Source organism: Pelobates fuscus, chromosome 1 (assembly GCF_036172605.1).
Source record: "Pelobates fuscus isolate aPelFus1 chromosome 1, aPelFus1.pri, whole genome shotgun sequence".
NCBI lineage: Eukaryota > Metazoa > Chordata > Amphibia > Anura > Pelobatidae > Pelobates > Pelobates fuscus.
The window spans coordinates 87,810,695-87,830,948 of record NC_086317.1 but is presented as its reverse complement, the minus strand read 5'-3'; the positions used below and the strand labels follow the sequence as shown (position 1 = coordinate 87,830,948).

Sequence of the window (20,254 nt, the reverse complement as noted above, 5' to 3'; positions counted from 1 at the left end):
TAGGTCAAAATGGCCATAGTAAGTGAATCGTAGCGATAGCATGTAGCATTTCAGTATTATTTTCATCATCTGATCATTAGCTGAATATGTGTGGTTGTTGTCATCGGTATAGTTAGCGTGGTAGACTTGGAGCTTTATATGGCGGTGTCGCCAGTTGTGGATGTCAGTGTGTGTGGTGTCGTGTCTGTGGAGCGTCTAGTCCTGTGGGGCATCACCGCCCTCAACCGGGTTCCCCCTCACGTCCATGATTTAAATTTGTCGGTCATCCCAGGGTCCTCTTCAACCTATCGTTCCTGTAAGTTTTCTTGTAATCATCCTATTTATACTTAAATCCCCCCTCTCATAATATTGTAAAGCGCTATGGAATCTGTTGGAGTTATATCAATGGCAATTATAATAATAATAATAATAGTTCTGGAGTAACCTGGCTCTGTAAGATGTCAAACCAATAAAATGTCACTGTTTTAGTATAGTGTAACAAATTCCAGGCCTCCTAATCACCCCGTTTTGCAGGACCATGATCATTTTAGGGTAGTATCCCACCGTCCTAAAATTGGGATACCATGGAACTATCCCCAAAAGGTGTAGGCATCATTAGATTGCTTACAGTAAGGGCCTCAGAGCCTGCAGAACCCATGCTCCCTGAATGGTCTGCCCTCAGTGGGCTGGTATGTATAATTATTCCAGGATGGATATGCCTCTTTGGGTGGTGCCAGAGACGCGATTCGGGTCACTGACTGCCCTTTTTTACACCGCCCTCTGGAATCCAAGTTCAAGGGATTGAGGGATATGAGTTTCCTGGGTCCTGTCGAGAGTCAGTGCTGTGCTGCATCTGGTCTTCTCCAGCAAGAGTATATTGATGTCTGTGTAGAGTAAAGCACAGTTAATACACAATGTGATCATTTACTGAGCGTGCTAGTCTGATGCTCTTAGCCAATGAGCACAGTCCTGCATAGTCCTGCTTAAATTTGCACTGCTGGCTAAACTGTGTTTAAATGATTTTTTTTTTTAATTCTTTCTTTTTACTGTGCATGGTTTAACATTTGTATAGCAGTAATGCCACAACAGCATTCAAAAACAATGTTTACAAGCACTTATTCACTAACTGCTGAACAGCATCAGAGAAAACGCACAATTTTTTGGTTAATAATACAGGGGGGGGGGTAACGGGACCAGGAGGGCGCCAGCCAAATGATGCTGTCGGGGCGGAAAGCAAGGCAGTGGCCGTCCGCCTCACTCCCCTCCCGGGTAGGCCTCAATTTCCAAGCCCCAGAGTCTCTTACCAGGACCTAGAGCCACCCTACTTCGGGCGCCCCAGCTACACCGGGACACTCCTGGGCTTCTTGCCATGGAACCCCGGATCAGTATGAGCCAGGTAAGGTGGGTATATACCCTGAGTTCCTTTGATTCCTCGGGGAGCCCTTGTGATATGCAGCCTGCTGGCATGGCCGCCCGGCCCTGCCCGTATTTAAATGATTTGACATACTACAGTGGGATGGCACCAGGGCAATCCTAGCCCCACAACCACTACAGCAGACTGTAGAGGTTATGGTTGATGGAGTTTTACTTTAAGTAACGTAGTAGATAATAGAATGAAAATAAAATGAATGACAGTAGATTCTGATGCCACCCTACTGTTTGACAGCGCTAAGTGTGAATCAACATATAGGGCCTGGAGGGGCATCCCTTGTTCATATTTTCCCCCCACACCGTCCATGTTTTAAGGTCTTTATATAATATAAATTAATTTGCTGAATTCATACACACACCACTCTGACTTAACACATTTTTAAAGAAATATAGCTGTATTTTAAATATCCCATGGGTAATGCAGTTATGTTTTTTTAGTCCTCTAGTTAACGTTTGACGTCTTGTTCCACCATGAAGAGATGAAATAAGATGACATAATTCCCTCACCTCTTTATTATCACTTAATACTGTGTCTCCCTTTCTAGTTCACAGTCCTGAAAGTTAGAACCTTTCCTAAAAACCATACCAGCGAAATCCTCTTTTCTCTACATGGGCTTCTACTCCAAAGAGGCTCACAAGTGATCAGGAATTTCATTTTTGTTGACCACATACATTTTTTTTTTGTTTAAACAATTTTCATTGAAGATCAATTGCAGTACAACTCACCCTGCCCCTCCCTCCCACCGCTCTGACATTAACATGGTATCGAATTGCAACCTATTGTAAAGTAAAGTGGATGGAAAAAACGGTGGAGAATTTGATCCATATATAAAAAGCAAATATTAACGACCACATTGATTTGTTTCAAGGTAAAATAATAACATATATCTTGTAAGAAATGGGTGCTATTTTGTGGGTGCTAGTTCTGTGTGTATGTATTGTATCATTTTATAGTCATTTCAGCAGCACCACTATTAAGCAGTGTTTTATGTCTCTATTCATTCGTTACATAGTTGGAGTCAGTTGGAGTCAACCCAAGATTAGTTTAAGTATGTGGCTCCTTCAAACACATCTTCCCATAAGAAAGCAGTACCACTATTTCCATAGGCTGAAGCTGAACCTGGGGGCACATATACCATAAGCTGAGGCTATTAGGAGATTAAGAGAACACCTATTAAAAAAAACATTCTTCATGGATGTATTTTAACTAACAGACCATAGAATTGTTAATGTTTTGTAAGAATCACTAAATCACAACAGCCGTAGCTGAGACACTATTCTTTAGTTTTACCTTGATGGAACAGACATTCTCATTGCTTTGTTGTTGATAATAAGTGATGTTAGTTAAATAGTCTGGGTCATTTATGACAACTTGGAAGAGGAATGCACAAATAAAAAAATACAAGTAATTAACAATAAAAAAAAAAAATACATATTTATAAGAGACCACAAATTTTATGAACATTATTACAATTTCAAAGTAAAAAAAAAAAAGTAATGTTATTGGCTCTATCGATGATTTTTTTTTTTATTCAGGGGGATAAATCACACACGGAGGATTATGTTCCATAAGAACCATTGAAAAACAGGAAAGTGCAGAGAGAACTGGGTGATGGAATCAGAAATAGTGTATGTGAACAGCGCAGATAATTATACACCTGGGAACATTGTTATACTCGATCACTGTCTTCACATGAGAAGCGTTATATTCACGCTATGTAGTGAATGTGGTAAAGGTGTATCTTTCATTCCCACTTACTAATACTATATATTCTGTACAATAAACTCCTTGAACTATTGTTAGATCTTTCATTGTCAATTTTATTCTTAATAAATAACACTTGAATATGAAGTTATTTCCTAGAATATAAAAAAAAGTATAAAGTGATATAATTATTTATGTCATATAGATATATTTTCTAAAATGAAAAAAGAAAATGCTTCATACACTAATATATGTATGCATTCATTCATAAAGTGGGTTATCTAGGAGCTTGGCAGTTTTCTACGTATTTGCTAGCCATTTACTAAATCATTACTTTATTTCCTAACCTTAATCATAATCCTTCCCCCGATATGATGCTCATAATATTCTTCGTTAGATTTAGGAATGTTTGCACTTCCCATTGTACTACCAACTCTAACTCCTTTAACTTCTCTGCCTGATGACGGTCGGCTTACCAGTGGCCAATTGGCTATGGTCAAAAGTTCCACACTCATATGGGCTTTGGTCAAATGGATGACATCCCAAAAAAATAGCTTTCCATCTCATATTTGCCAAGGATTGTCTGGATTATTCAAACAGCAGTTATAAACAATATACAGTGGGCAGATAATACAAAAAGAAATCATGTAATCATTGTAAGAATAACAGAATCTGGACTGTACCAGCAAATTTAGAGATGGAAGCCATGCCGTCCATCCACAAACAAAACACAATGATGGTCAATTAGCACATATACAGTTTTCAAAATTATTCAACCCCCTTTGGAAATCAGGTTTATTGCCAAAATGTACAGATTTTAAGCTGTTTGCATTGAACAAATCAAACAAAAGCAATTGAAATAGCTCAACACAATCAATGCTTCAAGTGGTTTCCCCAAATTCAACTGAAAATGCAACTTATACCAGAAAGTTGGAGTGCACTAGCAACTGCACTGGTGTCAGGAATTTGGGGAAAGTGGTTTCCCCAAATTCAACTGAAAATGCAACTTATACCAGAAAGTTGGAGTGCGCTAGCAACTGCACTGGTGTCAGGATCTTCTCTGAGTACTCTGAAAAAATATACAGTATATAGTGCAGACTATCTGTATATACAGGGTATGCAAGATTAAAAGTATATCTGGGGATCAACTCACATGGACCAGAGCCCTATCACCCCTGGCTCTGGGTTTGAATTGCTCCAATGGAGAGGGATAAACCCACAGTATAGCAAAACAGGATACTCTTCTGAATCAGATGTAATATCTAGGCAGTATAAACAAATGGAGAGGCAGGAGCCCAAATTGAATAGTATCAAACACAGTATTTATTTAAACAAAAGGTTAAAAACTCTTACTTGAAGTAGTGGATTTGCCAGCAACATCAGAGAGAGGCGGTCCCAGCGGTCACGTGACCGGAACCAGGAAGTGTCTAAGCTGTATCATGTTCTGTGTGTAAATTCCTGCTTATCTAGTTGTGGGTTTATTGCTGGCAAACCCACTACTTCAATGACAATACAAAGGAGTCAAATCTAAGTAGTTCACGTATAGCTCTTATCAATCCCAAGCAAGTAACGCCCACTAACCTTCTATGGTTACTGTTTGGAAGGTATGTCTGGACAGAATTTTGACAATTTGCCCAATATCAAAAGTATTTATCTTGTGTTTACTAAAGTTCTTTAATTCATCCCAAGACTTTTGTCTTCTACTCATGCCAGTATTATTTGTTATGTCTCTGTGTGTCCCGCTACATTTGACTCATCCGAAATCACCTTGTGTCCTCTGCAGCCCTGCTTCAAGTAGTGACTAAGAAGCCACTTTTACTTATTGTCAGTGGCTACAATACCATATTTTTTCAGTAATATTCTCTCTTGGCTGGCTGCCATGTTTCCAGTAACCTTGAGCATTCTTTTAGTAACAATTCTTTTTGTAGGTGTGTAATTTTACATGATGTGCTGTTTTGTCTGTTTCCAGACATTAGTCAGAGCAAATAACTCTCCCAGGAACGCACGGGGTTATACATGAGTGTTTTCATTAGGAATTTTCTTCTTTTTCATCTTCTTACAATGCATGAAATCAGGACATTTTCAGCGTGACCAGCCCATGAAATTTCCAAGCGAGAGTCATGATGTAGAATGGCGCTATTAGTGTCATCAATCCCCAGTGTAAGATAACCCCCCAGGAAATATAAACAACGAGTTCAAATAAATACATTAGGTTGGATAAAAAAATCTAAAAAAAACGTAAAAAAAGCAAAGAGACAAAAATAAATGTGACAGCGATATACAGAGAAGAACCTCTTTTTGTAAACACGGTTTTGGCTTTCATCGTTTTTACACAGCTGCTATGTATAATTAATAGGGAGCAATGGGAATTCTTTACATGTGGTTTAAAAACTATCTATTTTGCTAAGCTGTAAGATATCGGTTTATTATCAGAGCTTGCTCTCTGTCTTATAAATAAAATGCATGAATCTGAGCTGTAGGATGTGGATTTAATATCTCTCAGTGGTAGAAAAAAAAACAACCCCAACAAAACGATATACATCTGGGAAAGTCCACAGAAGATAGCGCTTGGAAATATATGAGCTGCAATATGGTAAGAACAGATTAATTTGCAGGTCTTATTTATTAACTGTGGTTAGAAAATGATTGGATTGTAGTGAGGAGTGTTCTTCTATCATACAGTTTCTTTAAATATCGATGATTTATTTCATAACCCTCTTTTCCATTTCCAATCCTTACACGCTGTGTAAGGTTCCCTGTCTGAGCACAGGTGTGCTAATATAATTAATTGAATTACTAACTAACTCTCTTGCGCTCAGACAAATGGGTATCATTAAAGCCTGACTTAGTAGATATATGTGATGATGCGTTCCGTGCTTTCATTAAGGAAAACAAATACTATGAGTTAATCTATCAAAAGACTATTTAGATCAGCTATTTAGGTCAGACACTAATTCTCTGAATACATAGAAAGACATCTGGTATGTGTCCATCTTATAATAGACCAGGGAATCTTCTCTCTGTAGAATTCCAGTGTGTTTCATATCAGGTAGGAAATTCCAAATCATTCTTGAGGATACCAGAGACACTTCCCAAATTGAGATCCGTGTTAGGCCACCCTGGGGATTTGCAGGGTCCTGGGCAAGTCGACCCTCACTGTCCTGACAGAATACCCCATTCTGCTGTCAACCTGATGTTCAATAAAACCAATAATCCCTTATTTTGAATTTCCTTGTGTATTTTCTTGGGTACTGGCACTTGGGTACAATCACACATATATAGACAGATGCTCACACACACAAAAAAAGCAATAACTAACCAATGAAGGAAGAGGAAGTTGGGAGGGCGTAAGGTGATAGCTAGCTTACCTTTGCAGATGTTGTGCCTACAATGTGAACATTTCTAAGTCTGATATCTGCATTCAGTGTGTGCTGACAACAGACTAAACGTATGCACAGAATTGACATTAGGCAATGTCTGAGTTCTGGGCTACCAATGTCACATGTCTCTGTATGTAAGTGCAATGTTTCAAGCAGAAACTCTTCACATACTGACTTATACCATCATGACCACTTTAAATCATTGAAGTGGTCATGGTGGTTGAAGAAACCCCGTAACAGCACATTTGAATGTTAGCACATGTACAGAAACATACACTAGTTTTTCAAGACTTTCAGTGTACTAGCAGCCCCAATTCTCAGTGTTTCATTTTAGAAATCCTTTAAGTGGACATTTATCATCTCAATTCTGCAGGCATCCCCAAGGATTTGCTTCTCCTAATTTGCACTCACACCAGAAGCTGCTAATTCCTCGCCTCCTATAGTTTTCTTAACAGGAGCACCTTGTACTTAATGGCAGATGCTGATTGAGTTTAGTTTATTTACAAAATATATTATATCAAATACATGCATTGTCACTAAGTTAAACAATTATATTTACTGATATAATTTCAAAGAAGTGTTGCCTAGTGAACTGGATTGCCTCTTATCGACCACATGCAAGCAAAATAAACAGTAAGGTATTAACAGGGCAAATTCATACAGTGCAAAGTGATTTAAAACACATAGGAAAAGTCTATAACTACATCAAAATCAAAATCTAACATTGGATAGAATCAGGAGGCATGGATAATGTATCATGTAGTATGTTTTACTAATTAAAAAATATATAAAGCCATACATGAATATCACTCACAAACAATGAGCACCAATCAATACTCTATAAATTGCATTGGCCTCGAACCTCCATTAAAGTACACCAACAATAGCTTGGCTCTCTCACAGAGTCTCTTTGAAGAAATTGTAGGTCCTGACTTAGGTGGAGACTTCCAAAAGGAACGATCAAAAAGTGAAGTGAATATTCTACAGAATAGTCCCGTCCTTGACCTGTCTGGATGACATTGTCATTGTGATCTATGCTCATTGTGAGTAATATTTTTTATGGCTATATATTCTTTCATTATTATATATACTACGTTATATATTATCCATTTCTTTTATTCTCTCCAATGCTTATGTGATGAATTGATGTTGGTCTCTGAACCACTTTATAAAGTAAAATAGTGTTATTTATTATCAGTGTATGTGGTTATACCCTTTTTTTTTTGTAGGTTAATAACTTTGCGCGTTATAAATCTGTGCCATTGACACTTTATTGCATGTTGTGCATTGTCACTAATTCCTAAAATAAATCAATGACTATCTGCATAAATCGGAACTCACAAGCAAATGAATAGCTGGTAGCAGATTCCATTTACTTATTCAAGTGTATCGCATTCAGTTTTTCCCACTGATGAATTGTTTTGAGAATCATAACCACAACAGCATGGCTAATAATGCGGACGGAGATGGAGTTACATAGCACATACAGTGTCCTTTATCATGACCACTACAGAACACTGAAGTGGTTATAGTGCTTGGAATGACCATTTAAATTCAAAAACGTAATAACTCCCAGCAAACATCTTAGGCTATGTAGCATATTTTACAATGCGTTCTGACATCCATCAAAGTCTTCCCGGCACCTAGTGTGTACTTGGAAAATATATAATATTTGTGCCTAGACAAGAGGATCCTATAGATGTAAGTGCTTTACTCTGAATCGACTAGATAATAGCATAAAAATAGACAAGATGCTTTATGGTACTGCACAGGGAGAATTACTTGTGATGCATACATAAAAAATGTTACAGACCCAGAAGATTACAGTTTGGGCATTCTCTCATGCATCACAAATACAATGTAATCATCACTGCTGCAGAATGTGGGTCATCTGATTTTATTCTATTAATACAAACAATTTTATGGACACACATTTACAATTTGCAGGAGAGGTGCTGTAGTCGTTAAATTTGCTTTGTTTTTTATATCCGGCCATGAAAAACCTTGATGTTGGGCGATGACAGCTACATTATACCTATTAAGCACATATTTTATTTGAAGAGCTTGGGAAAGGCAAATTAGTTGGTGTTTTAGGTGACATCCGGCAGATTTATAGCTTTTTGTTGTAGCCGTGCATATCTGCTGTTTGGTGGCCTGGTTTTACAGATCGCCTGTTTTTGATGAGATCAATTTATGTATGCACACATTCAATTTCACATCAGCCATAATGACATCATTGATATGAAGGTGCATGGAATTAGGATATTTCAAGAATGCTTGTATATTTAGTTTATTTAGTTTCTACATAACATATAATAGAGACGTTTTATAGAGACGTTTGGTTAACCCTATCACACATATAGCAAAACCGGACATCTCACCAAAACAGTAAAAAACTAAAACAGTGAAGATACAACATAAAAACAATGTGTCATGCTAATATTTGTGTAAATATTCAACATTATATTATTAATCACTAGGGTTTCATCAAATATTGTATATAGTAATTTAACACGTGTCATTTAATTAGCATTATTAGATTGCTAAGATTGTTTTAAACCCTTGCACATTGTATAAAAAGAATAGTCCCTGGTTACTAGTAGACGTGTGCATTGTAAAAAATGGTTTGTTCAAATCGAATTGTCTGAATTTTGTTTTGGTTTTCTTTTGGGCAATTCAGGTTTTATACATGTAGCAATCTGGTTCAGATGCATTTCACCCATGGGATCGTATTGGGAAAAATAACCCAGACAAACCAATAGAGTGTGAATATTGACCCAATCAGTGTACTGCAAAATATAAATGTATGTATATATTTTGCTGTACACTGATATGTGGATTTTTGCATCATTTGGTCCACAGATCAAGCGAGAAGTAACCAATAAAGGAAAAACATGAAGAAAAAAATAAAAATCAATGCTCATATATTTATGTAGTTATTAAAGATATATTATACAAAATATTGTTTTTCCCCCTCTATTGGTCATTTTTTGCTTGATCTATGAATAAAATCAACGTTTAGTGGCTATCCCCTAACCATGAATCATTTTTAGATAGATTTATGTGTACACAAGGGGTTTCATTAAAACCTTGCAGTTAACAACAGATGGTTCAAGTCCGATGAGGCACACGAGGCAGTTAGGGCGCAGCTCAATAGTTAGACCAGATATCATCCATAATAATGGGTTCTAGAGACCAGTTTTTTGTTAGAAACCAGAACCCTGGGTTGAGGAGGAATGATGAACAATGCACAGAGAGTATTTTGAATTGTGTACATGGAACAGAGTGGGTACACATTAGAAATCAGAGAAAGGCTGTCACCAGTCTGCATTGTGTGCTGATGACAAACAAAACATATGCACAGAATTGACATTAGGCAATCCAGAGCAGAGTTCAGGCAGAAACACTGCACAGCCAGATTCCTCCCTCAATAGGCACCACTTATAAAAGAAGACGTGGTCATGGATGTTGGAGTAACATGTTAAAGTTATACACAAAGTATAGGAACGGGACACTTCACTGCCCAAATAGGAAAAAATAAAAATCACTGTTTAGAATACATGCCCTAAATTAAAACATGTATGCATCCAATTATGCATTTTTCCATTGGCATATATCTAAAAACAGCTCGCAAAAGCTGCAGTTCTCCTTTGTAACCCATCCCCGACCTAGACTTTCTTTGGATGTCCAATCACAGTCTTCCTTTATACACTTCACTGCCCAAATAGGAAAAAATAAAAATCACTGTTTAGAATACATGCCCTAAATTAAAACATGTATGCATCCAATTATGCATTTTTCCATTGGCATATATCTAAAAACAGCTCGCAAAAGCTGCAGTTCTCCTTTGTAACCCATCCCCGACCTAGACTTTCTTTGGATGTCCAATCACAGTCTTCCTTTATGCAGCTCAATGAGAAGTCTTTGCAAAGCTGTTGAATTTAGCTTTACTGAGCTAAAATCAAGAAGTAACAGGACTGGTTTTCTAATTGAAGGTCTGGGGAGGGGTAGGGGGAGGGGGGCATTTCTGATTAAATCTTCACCTTTGTAAAATGAAAAGAGAGAACACACTCTTCACACATAAAAGATTTCAGCAATCTAAAGTGCTTTGGGATCATGTGTGACCATTTAAAACAAAACTTATAGTTGTAGTTGTGCCCCATGCACCCCCCCTCACGGGTCTCCTGGCACATAAAGAGTTAAAAAAACAAACCCTTTATTCACATACCCGATTCCAGTGCCAATATCCGATGGGATCCTTATGCTTTCATATCGGTTTTTATCTGATGCTGCACATCCTCCTCGGGTAGACAGCCACAAAAGGCAGTCTTAGTACTGCCATGTAAACAGTGCATTGCAGGACTAAGGGGGACAGGGACACACAGGGACACTTCAATAAGATGAAATAGTCTGGGTGCCTATAGTGTCCCTCCCCTTAAGGACACATGACATGTGTGACATGTCACAATTCCCTTTTATTAAAGAAGTTTGGTCCTTAAGGGGTTAAGGAAATGCACACACACAAAAATAATGTGTGACTAAATTATAATAAAGTATGAAATCTTTCAAGTCTACTTACACTCACTTGACTTAAGCATAATCATATCTATATTGTTTTTAAGCTCACCACTGCATCATAGTATTACAGTATTGGTGGAGCCTACACTAAACATAACATGGGACATAACTACAAAACTTACTCCATAAACTGTTTTAATATACTCTCTTTAACTGTATGCTTTCCTGTGGTCACTTAATGAGGTTTACACAGTCCAGATATTACTATCTATTACTATTATTACTATTACAATTATTACTATTACTATGTGATATGTTAAATCATCATCACAGTATCTACCATATATAAAATGTTCGGATTACATATAAGCATTGTGTATCTTGTCACCCTTTCTCTATTAGTTTTTTTCTCTATATAGTTTTATATCGCTCTGTTGCCAGTTTTTCCTACATTTGTCTCCTTTTCTAACGCCTTTTCCCAAAGTCTTCCTTTACTGATTCTTCCCATCTTTTTGTCCACATTTTTTTTCCTTGCCGCCATCAAACTCTACCACCTTTTTTACTCAGATCATTGTTCCCTGCTTTCCTTTTTCTTTTTGTCCTCATTACCTCTCTACAAGTCTTGTTTCCCCAACTCAACCTAATCTTTGTCAACCTTGTTCTTGTTTTTGTTTTCCCCTTGATCTCTTTTATGTAATCCAAATAACTTCCTGCCTAATCTGGCCGTCTTCCATTCTACAATAAAATAAGCAACTGATCACAATGTGAAATTAGATATATCCTGACAAACATTCTATTTAATGCAGATTCAAAATTCTAAACATCTTCACAATGACTGATCGGCCACGATAACACACAGACATGAATTCTTTCTATTGGTTAAAGGAAAGTTATTTGAAGCGAGTGATTTGAAATGGTTTAAGATCGTAGGATGGAGGTGCCCCAGTGCAGAGCTCACTCAAGATCTTTCCAACCAAAGGAGATAGCTTGAAGCCATGACCTATTGTAAAAGAACGAAATAGCATTACCACTGGACCAAGTTGCATTTCAAGGCAATATTTTATTGTATTGTTTCATCTCACCTGAAAATCCCGCTCCAATGGTGATATTTTTGTGCAGTGGATGGTGATCTAATATAGCATTTTGGTCTGGGGTGACCTAAATAAAGGAAAGATTGATAAACATAACAATACACTGTGTTAATGTTACATTATTTTAATGCTACACTGCACATTCCCAACCTTTTGCCTCCTATATTCTTTAGTGTACGGCTCCATCCAGTGAAAAGGACTAAAAGTTACTAACATAACACCAACATATGCAGCAATCAGTCAATCATGTACATGCATAACATACAAATTAAAATGGTAGTGATGATTAAAGGGACACTAAAGGCACCCGGGCCACTTCATCTCATTGAAGTGGTGTGGGTGCAGTTTCCCTGTCCCCCTCATCTCTGCAATGTAAAACACTGCCGATTCAGAGAAACTGCAATGATTACATTGCAGGGATAAGACTGCCTCTAGTCGCTGTCTACCAAACAACCACTAGAGGCGCTTCCTGCTGTTTTGCGTTGCATGAGGACATCCAGAGTCTTCAAATCCCCTATAGGAAAACAACGATTCCATGCTTCCCTATAGGAAACGCTTAATGCGCACTGTGCTCATTGCACATGCGCATTAGGCTCCCCCTCATTGAATCCTGTGCTGGAATAAGGTAAGTGAGAAAATATTTTTTTAACCCTTTAACTGCTGAGGGGGGCGGGAGCAGAGGGACACTATAGACTTAGTAATACAGACTTGTGTTCCTGGTGTTCTATGACAAGTGCATCTGGAGAAGTTTGATATATGCTTATGAGCACTAACTAACAGTGTGCATCTGGTATTTTGTGTGTGACCTTCAGAATGTGTATATGTATATGCGACACTGTGTATGGCAGTGTGTCTTTGTGTGTGTGTGTGTGTGTGTGTGTGCCTGGATGTGTGTGTATTTGGAAATTTGTATTGAAGTGGGTACCTGGAAAGTTGTGTCTCTTTGATTATCTATCTTTATAGCTAGGTGTACATTTGTCTGGAAGGGTATGTCTAGGGTTTCCCAAGAGGCCCCAAAGTGTCTGATGGCACCTCTAACTGGTAGCTGCTAATAGTTAATTTCTCATGCTCATATTTGAATTCCTAGTGTATTTCAATTTGGTAAGAATTCCATATAGCCAATCAGAATACAGAAAGTTTACTTATGGTGGTTTTACACAAAGTTTAAATAAAATGCACAATAAGCATGTCTTGTATTGTTTTACACCTGTTTGTGAGCTGGACTCTATGTGCCATTTCCCATAGCAGCTATTTATACTTCGGCATTGCTGATAGTTACTTCTAGTGTAGCATTTATAATATACAGTATTACATAACTATTAAATGATTGGACCTCACCTTTACAATAATCTATATAGCTTAACACAACTCAACACGAAGTCTTGAATTTTTACCTTACTACAAGAACTGCAGCTGCGCTGCTAATTAACCCAATGCACCCCCTTTCCCTCCTAACTAAATACAAGACTCCACATTTTCATCTTGCTATACCACCCACTGCTCTGGCACAGCTGGGTATTTTCCTTGCTGTACATACTCAGGGTATGTTTATTTTATGGAGTTAAATAATATAACATGAAAAGGTGCCAATCCAAGAAATATCATCCTTAAAAAATAATAATAACATAATATTTTGCCTTGTTCAGTTTTTGCTGGTTCATATTAATTCTGGAATATAAAAATATGATAAGATGAAAAGATCAGGCCATCAACTAAATGCTAGCTGGATGTACAGCTCTTTAATCCTCTGAATAGATATTGACATATAACTCACTGACGCCTTAATTGGAAAACTGAACCAGTATTTTCTATGATACCAAACAGAGGCTTAACTCTCCTTGGGTTTTTGATCAGAGTTAAAGGAGTATTGTATCTCATAAACAGTTTCCAACTTAATATTATTTATTTCCAACACAGATCCCTATCTCTGTACATAAATAACAAAATATTGCGGTACTACTAGTTCACTACTTCTCCTTAAACATGTATTCCTGACCCTATAATATTAAAATCCCCAATCTAGCACCCCCTGACCTCCCCTCCACCCCCCAAATGTAGTCAAATCTTACCTTTATTCCAGTTTTTTGGTGCTGGCTCTTCCCTTGATCTGCCTCCTTGGCTGACATTAGAAGTGATGAACTCAGGAAAGCATTGGATTAGCTGACATTGCCAATGGGACGGGCTGGGGAGCGGAGCCAAATGCCAACCTGGCCAATCAGCATCTCATTATGGAGACAGTGAATGTCAGGGCTGCACTGTGCAACACTGCCCCAGGAAGCATCTCTAGTAGCCATCTGAGGAGTGGCCACAGGAGGTGTCCCTAGGGAGCAGTGTAAACACGGCCTTTTATCTGAAAAGACAGTGTTTACTACAAAAAGCTTGAAGGGACTAACTATATTCACCAGAACAACTACATTAAGTTGTAGTTGTTCTGGTGAACATAGTGTCCCTTTAAATGTGTGCATTGCCACATCTTAATGGTAGGAGGTGTGTATATGTGCAGCCTGTTCATATTTGTAAATATAAATGATGATTTGCTTTCATCATTGCTGTGTTAGTAATTGGGTTTCCTATGATTTATATAGTTAAGCCCTGAGATGTGATTTTGGTCCATGTCCATGCGTGGTTCTTTAATTTGTCACTAGGCCTCCATTGGATGGAACATGTATGATATATATGTCAGTTTCCATGAAACTGCCACAATAAACCGTTTACTGTAGCAGTAATGCCATCCTTGATTCAATGGAGACCTCTTTGGCAATGGGGCAGTCCAATGGAGGTGTTTTGCTGAAATTATTTTGCTATATATTATTCATTCATCAATACCTATTAAAGATGGATTGCAAGTGTATGCCATGTTTATCATTTGCCTCCATGCCAATAAAAGTGATGAACCACTGTTCCATATTAACCTTGGCCTAGAGTCAGGTGACCCAAATGGCATTGATTGGCTAAAAGGCTTTGCTGCTGTTGTAACAAAACAATCTCCAACAGTTATTTTTTTTTCCATTTATATATATAAAGCAAATATCAGCTCTCCTTGATTTTCTCCATGGAAATTGCTAGAAAACTCTACGTATTCTTTCTTAGATTGATATTTACTCTTGTTTACCCCAACATCACAGGACACGTACTATTATTTACATAGCGTCAACATGTTCCAAATATGCTCACCGTATACATGCATTGCTCAATGACAGCAGGCGCAGGGTGTAAGTCTGGGAGATAGTTGCTAATGAATCTGCAGAGAATTGAGATATCCTTAACTTTTGGATCTTCTACCACTAGATCTCGTTCTTCTACTTCTGCCTCATTTCCACCGTGGAGGCAAACCTGTTTAATGGAAAGGATACAGTAAAGTAAATAGTATGAAAATCTAAGACAATTTATTATTTATATAGCAACAACATATTATGCTGCACTTTACAGTTATAGAAAGAGGTAGAAGACATTGCTCAAATGAGCTTACAATCTATGACGATTGAGATAGGCAGATATATAGCCTTAATTGTCATGCCTAAGGACACTTACTGCTGAGGTGTCTTGAATGGGATTCAAACCTGGGTTTCCCGGTTGTAAGGCAGTGATTTTTACACCAATAAAAATACTATATAAAATGCAACAAAACTATTTTAATTTAATAATCTTTTCATTGATTATTTTTTAGATTTTTTTATCCAGGGACGCTGGGTTTAAAAGTCTGACTGAATTCTTTAATGATATTTTCTTTTGTGCTCTTTCACTAGATTATGTTGTTCCTTGGAACATCTTAACTGCAGGTAATATTTAGCATTTACTTTCTTTGCAGTGTAGTTTGTCTACAATCAACAAAAATGAGTTTCTCACAGAGGAAGTGGATAACAGACAAGCAATTTATGTGTTTGTTGGGGTCGATGTCATCTACGATAGGACTAAAACATTGGGCACATTTAGTAGAGCAGTAACACCACTCGAGAGAGATAGTGCTTGGGTGGTATGATCCCCACCAAAGATATAATGTTGTGTAGATTCTCCTGAGGACAATCTTTGCCAGGGATTAGATATAGAGTGGAGTAGATACTTCAGGAGTTTTTACATGTGCCAGGAACAATATAAAATAATAAAAGTAATGAAAAGCATAAAAAGTATAATAAATGGTCTTGCACTATAAAAGAGGTGTAAGCCAAATAAACTTTAATGCTTAAAAACAATATTAAAACACACACATAATTAGTGGAGAATCTACTCAACATTATATCCTTGGTGGGGATTATACCACGCAAGCGCAATCTCTTGAGTGGTGTTACTGCTCTACTAAATGTGAGTAAATTACCATTTATATTTCTACCCTATTTTGGTTTTACACAGTAAGCACTATTGTTTACTTTTTATATTTTTATATTTTATATTCATCTGAATGCTGTGATACTTACCCCTAAGGAGCTACATATCCATAAGTGGTGATTATACCGCTGTACTATTTAAGAAAATGTTATATATATCCTCCACTTCCTCTGACTTTCGAGTCCAACAAAAGATATCACAGGAGGGGACCGAAGTTCTGGCAGTAATACCTTATTGGCAGAGGAGTCCTTGGTTACCCTTACTTCTGCAACTGACAATAGTAGCTCTGCTATCTCTCCAAGGAATTTTGGGTTCTCCTATATCAGGGTCCTTTTGTCCATCACAATCCTCCGAAGGTGTGGAGATTTATAAAACAAGATTCAGAAACAAAGGGTTCTCCTGATTTCTACTCGTTTGCAAGCGAGGAAAAAGTCTTCATCATTGCATATGGGACATATTTTTTTGACTGGGATATTAGGAATCAGATTGATACTTCCAGTGTCTCTGCCTCAGTCATTTTCCAATTTCTCCAATATGGCTTGGATAAAGGCTCAAGTTGAAAGTTATTTTACCACCCTGAAATTTGCTTGGGTATAACCCATGCGTAAGTGTTGCCATGGATATTGCCAGAAAACAGGAAAATTATTTCATACTTACTAATATATTCCTTTACTGTTAGTGTGCCATGGCAGTACTATGTGTGTCCCCTCCACAAATGACAAATGTATGGTAAAATAGCCAAGTTGTGACTAAACCCTAGTTTCGAGATTTTTTTCCCTGTTAGATATCGTGACAAACGCTCTTTTCCACAAAGTTTGCCATGAACTCCTGGAGGAGTGTGGAAGCTGGCTTCCTGCCCACCGACTATGATCCATGTCCTGAGACCCCGTTCAGGAGTTAAGCTGCCTGGCCGCCTTCAGCGTCTTTCTCTCTGTGCCTCTGATTCTGCACTTTCCCTCTAATGAATTGAGCAGAACACTCGCTCCCTATCGGCTGTTCGTACGAACAAACCCAAGAATGGTCCTCAGCGCTACTTAGCCGCGACAGCCATGGAATTAATCTCAGCATCAGGACTTTGTGGTTCCCAGTCATCTGGTTTCGGTATTTTAACCCACTTGCCAACCTGCCAGAAGAGCGCTTTTTGGAGGGAAGGTGCCTGAGACTAAGAGGAACAAATGCTCCCTGAGAGCCAGGCGGAGCACCACGCATTTCAGCGACAGCAGCTCCCGAAAATTTACCGGCCAAAGCACACATTGCTCTGGAACTATTTTGGGTAATAGGACCAGGTGTGCGACTGGTCAGAACTTTACCCTCATGCGATTCCCCAACACTGCATGGATCTGAGCGCTATTTGGACTGTTTGGGGATATAAGACATGTGGGGTTACTGTATGTTTTTATTATGTTTTGGTGTACTTTTATGTTTTTATGTTTGGCTCTCGGTATCTGGGAGATAGATAACTTACCAGTCTTTAATTCAATTATCTTCCAGGCACAGAGACTCCTGGGAGGGGTATGTGCATAAAAGGACGAGTTTGGCTCATTAGAATCAGTTGTACTCTCAGAACTGTGTGTTGTCCAGTTACTGGGAGTGAAAAGGGCTATTCACTGCTCAGCGTCTTGTTCCAGTTTGAGGAGAATTCAGCAAGGAAAGTCCTTGCAAGGACTATAGCTCCCAGGACTGTATGCTTCCAGTCCCCGAAAGGGAATAGTGTTAGTCCCCTAACCTGTTCCAGAACTAAGAGGCTCCAGGAGAACCCCAGTCAAGCCATGGCCACTGGGGCAGAAGCGCTGAGGTTTCCTCGGTTCCAGCTAGGAAGTGATCCTTGGTGGAGGGACCCGGCCGGGGTACAGGGAGCTCCACTACAGATATTTTAATCTGCATTGTGCAGTTCAATTTTCAATTCACTCCAATTCACTGTTTAGTGAGCAAACCCTTTAGTTTTAATTTATTATTTTGTAGAGAGAAACAAAGGAAGCAACTAATAGAAATGTATATTACTTCATGTATTATAAAAGCAAATTCAATTATTCAACTTGACGGAAGTAGGTTATGAAAAATAAATTGCTACATTTTTAATCTGTATTCGAATAATTGTAATTTCACAAACTGTGCATTGGATCATAATAATATATTATATTAATGCTCATATATATTGTTTGTTTTGTTTTGTTTGATTTTCTGCATTGTTGGATAATTTGTTTCAGTAAAGTAGGGAAATTCACCCTTCCTGATTCACAGTCCAGCAAACATTATCTACAGCTATAATTACCATGTTCTGTATACTCACGAGAGAGCAGAGGTTAAATAATTAAAAAATAAAATACAAATAAAGACATAAAAAAATGTTTTGTGGTTCCCTGATCCTTATATCAACAAAACATCATCAACCCCAGATCAGTTATAAAAACATATTTATTGGTCCAATACACAGGCTTCATCAGAGACGATACTACTACCAATAACTCTATAGGAAAGTCCAATCTTCATACATTTTTCGATTATTTGGTGGACCTAAACCCCTCAAAGTCCAAATGCATCACAAATTTCTTTATTCACAGTTTGAATTAGTTTAAATAACTATTTTATATATATATATATATATATAAAATAACTATAAGACTATTTCCGTTTACTGAATCTGGTCTAATAAAATAGAGTTGTTTTACGAGTGATAAAAGCAAGGATTAAAACAGAGATTTTACAAGAGACAGAGAGAACTCTTTAAAACCACTAAAGCTGCAAACATATTAATAGCACAGTGATGCTAAATCATGAGGTGATTTTGTATAAAAGAGTTCCATTAGCGGAATATAAATATATATGTAAATATATGTAAATGTTATTGAATATGCCTTACTTTACAGCCTTCACCATAAAGTGAGTATTTTATAGTAGACTACCTCTCAAGTGTTATGTATCTGGTGGAGATGTTACCAGAGGGAAACTCATAGGATGCAGCTATAAGAAAACTCAGATTCTCTCTAATTCATGCTTTCACCTTTCAAGTAAATCCATACCCCCTAACAGCAGTGTCCAGTGAAGCAGGAAGTCAATGAGCGGTGTAAAAGGGTGGGCCACTGACGCGGATTATGTTATCAGAACTTCCGAAAAGGACGAACATGCCCAAAAAGGAGACGTGTCTGCCCAAAGAATTGGAAGGCTAGCCTGGCATGAATGCATGTCAGGTTGCCTGCCAATCATGCATGCTGGCCAACAGCATCCTGAGCTTGGCATAAATGTGTTTAATGATGCGCTTGCTCCATGCGTTCTAAGGACTGTCCCCTAGCACTCACATGTCCACTTGTCTCCTTACCTTATTACTAGCAGGCAGAAGCTCCTGGTATACAGTCTGAGACAGAGAAAAGGTGGATGTTGTGAGTGTAGAAGAAAGGGAACATGCCACAGTGTTAGAGAGACCAAAGTCAGCATTACCTTAACTAATTTCATATCACATAAGTCTTGTTTGCACATAAGTTTTGTCTCCATATATTCCTCTTAAGTTTGCATACTTAAGCAAGAGTATGTGAAGAGTAGTTAAGGTTGCCACCTTGGAAAAAAATACAGGCCTTCCTAATTAGCATAACTAATTATGTATGCGTGACATTACATGGTGTAAAGCACAAGGAATGACATAAGAGAAAATTCTGTGAAATCACACAAAAAAACTACTTACAGTTTAATTCTGCTGTATAGATGGATTGCTCCCAGGGTCTCCCTGTCTCCCAGGGTCTCCCTGTCTCCCAGTGTCCCCATATCACCCAGTGTCCCCTAGTGTCTGTGTCTCCATGTCTCCCAGGTTCCACGATGTCACTAGGGGACACTGT

General features: G+C 38.0%; 1 protein-coding gene across 1 annotated transcript in view; it reads right to left on the bottom strand.

Annotated features, from left to right (window-relative positions):
• Positions 1-10,205: 10,205 nt before the first annotated feature.
• Positions 10,206-20,254, bottom strand: part of PIPOX (pipecolic acid and sarcosine oxidase) — a 52,943-nt gene continuing 42,894 nt past the window's right edge. The window contains exons 6-8 of the mRNA XM_063450003.1: positions 15,279-15,437; positions 12,096-12,171; positions 10,206-12,013 (exon numbers count right to left, since the gene is read on the bottom strand). Of these exons, the coding sequence (XP_063306073.1) occupies positions 11,904-12,013; positions 12,096-12,171; positions 15,279-15,437 (345 nt within the window). The 3' untranslated portion in view covers positions 10,206-11,903. The remainder of the gene's footprint in view (positions 12,014-12,095; positions 12,172-15,278; positions 15,438-20,254) is intronic.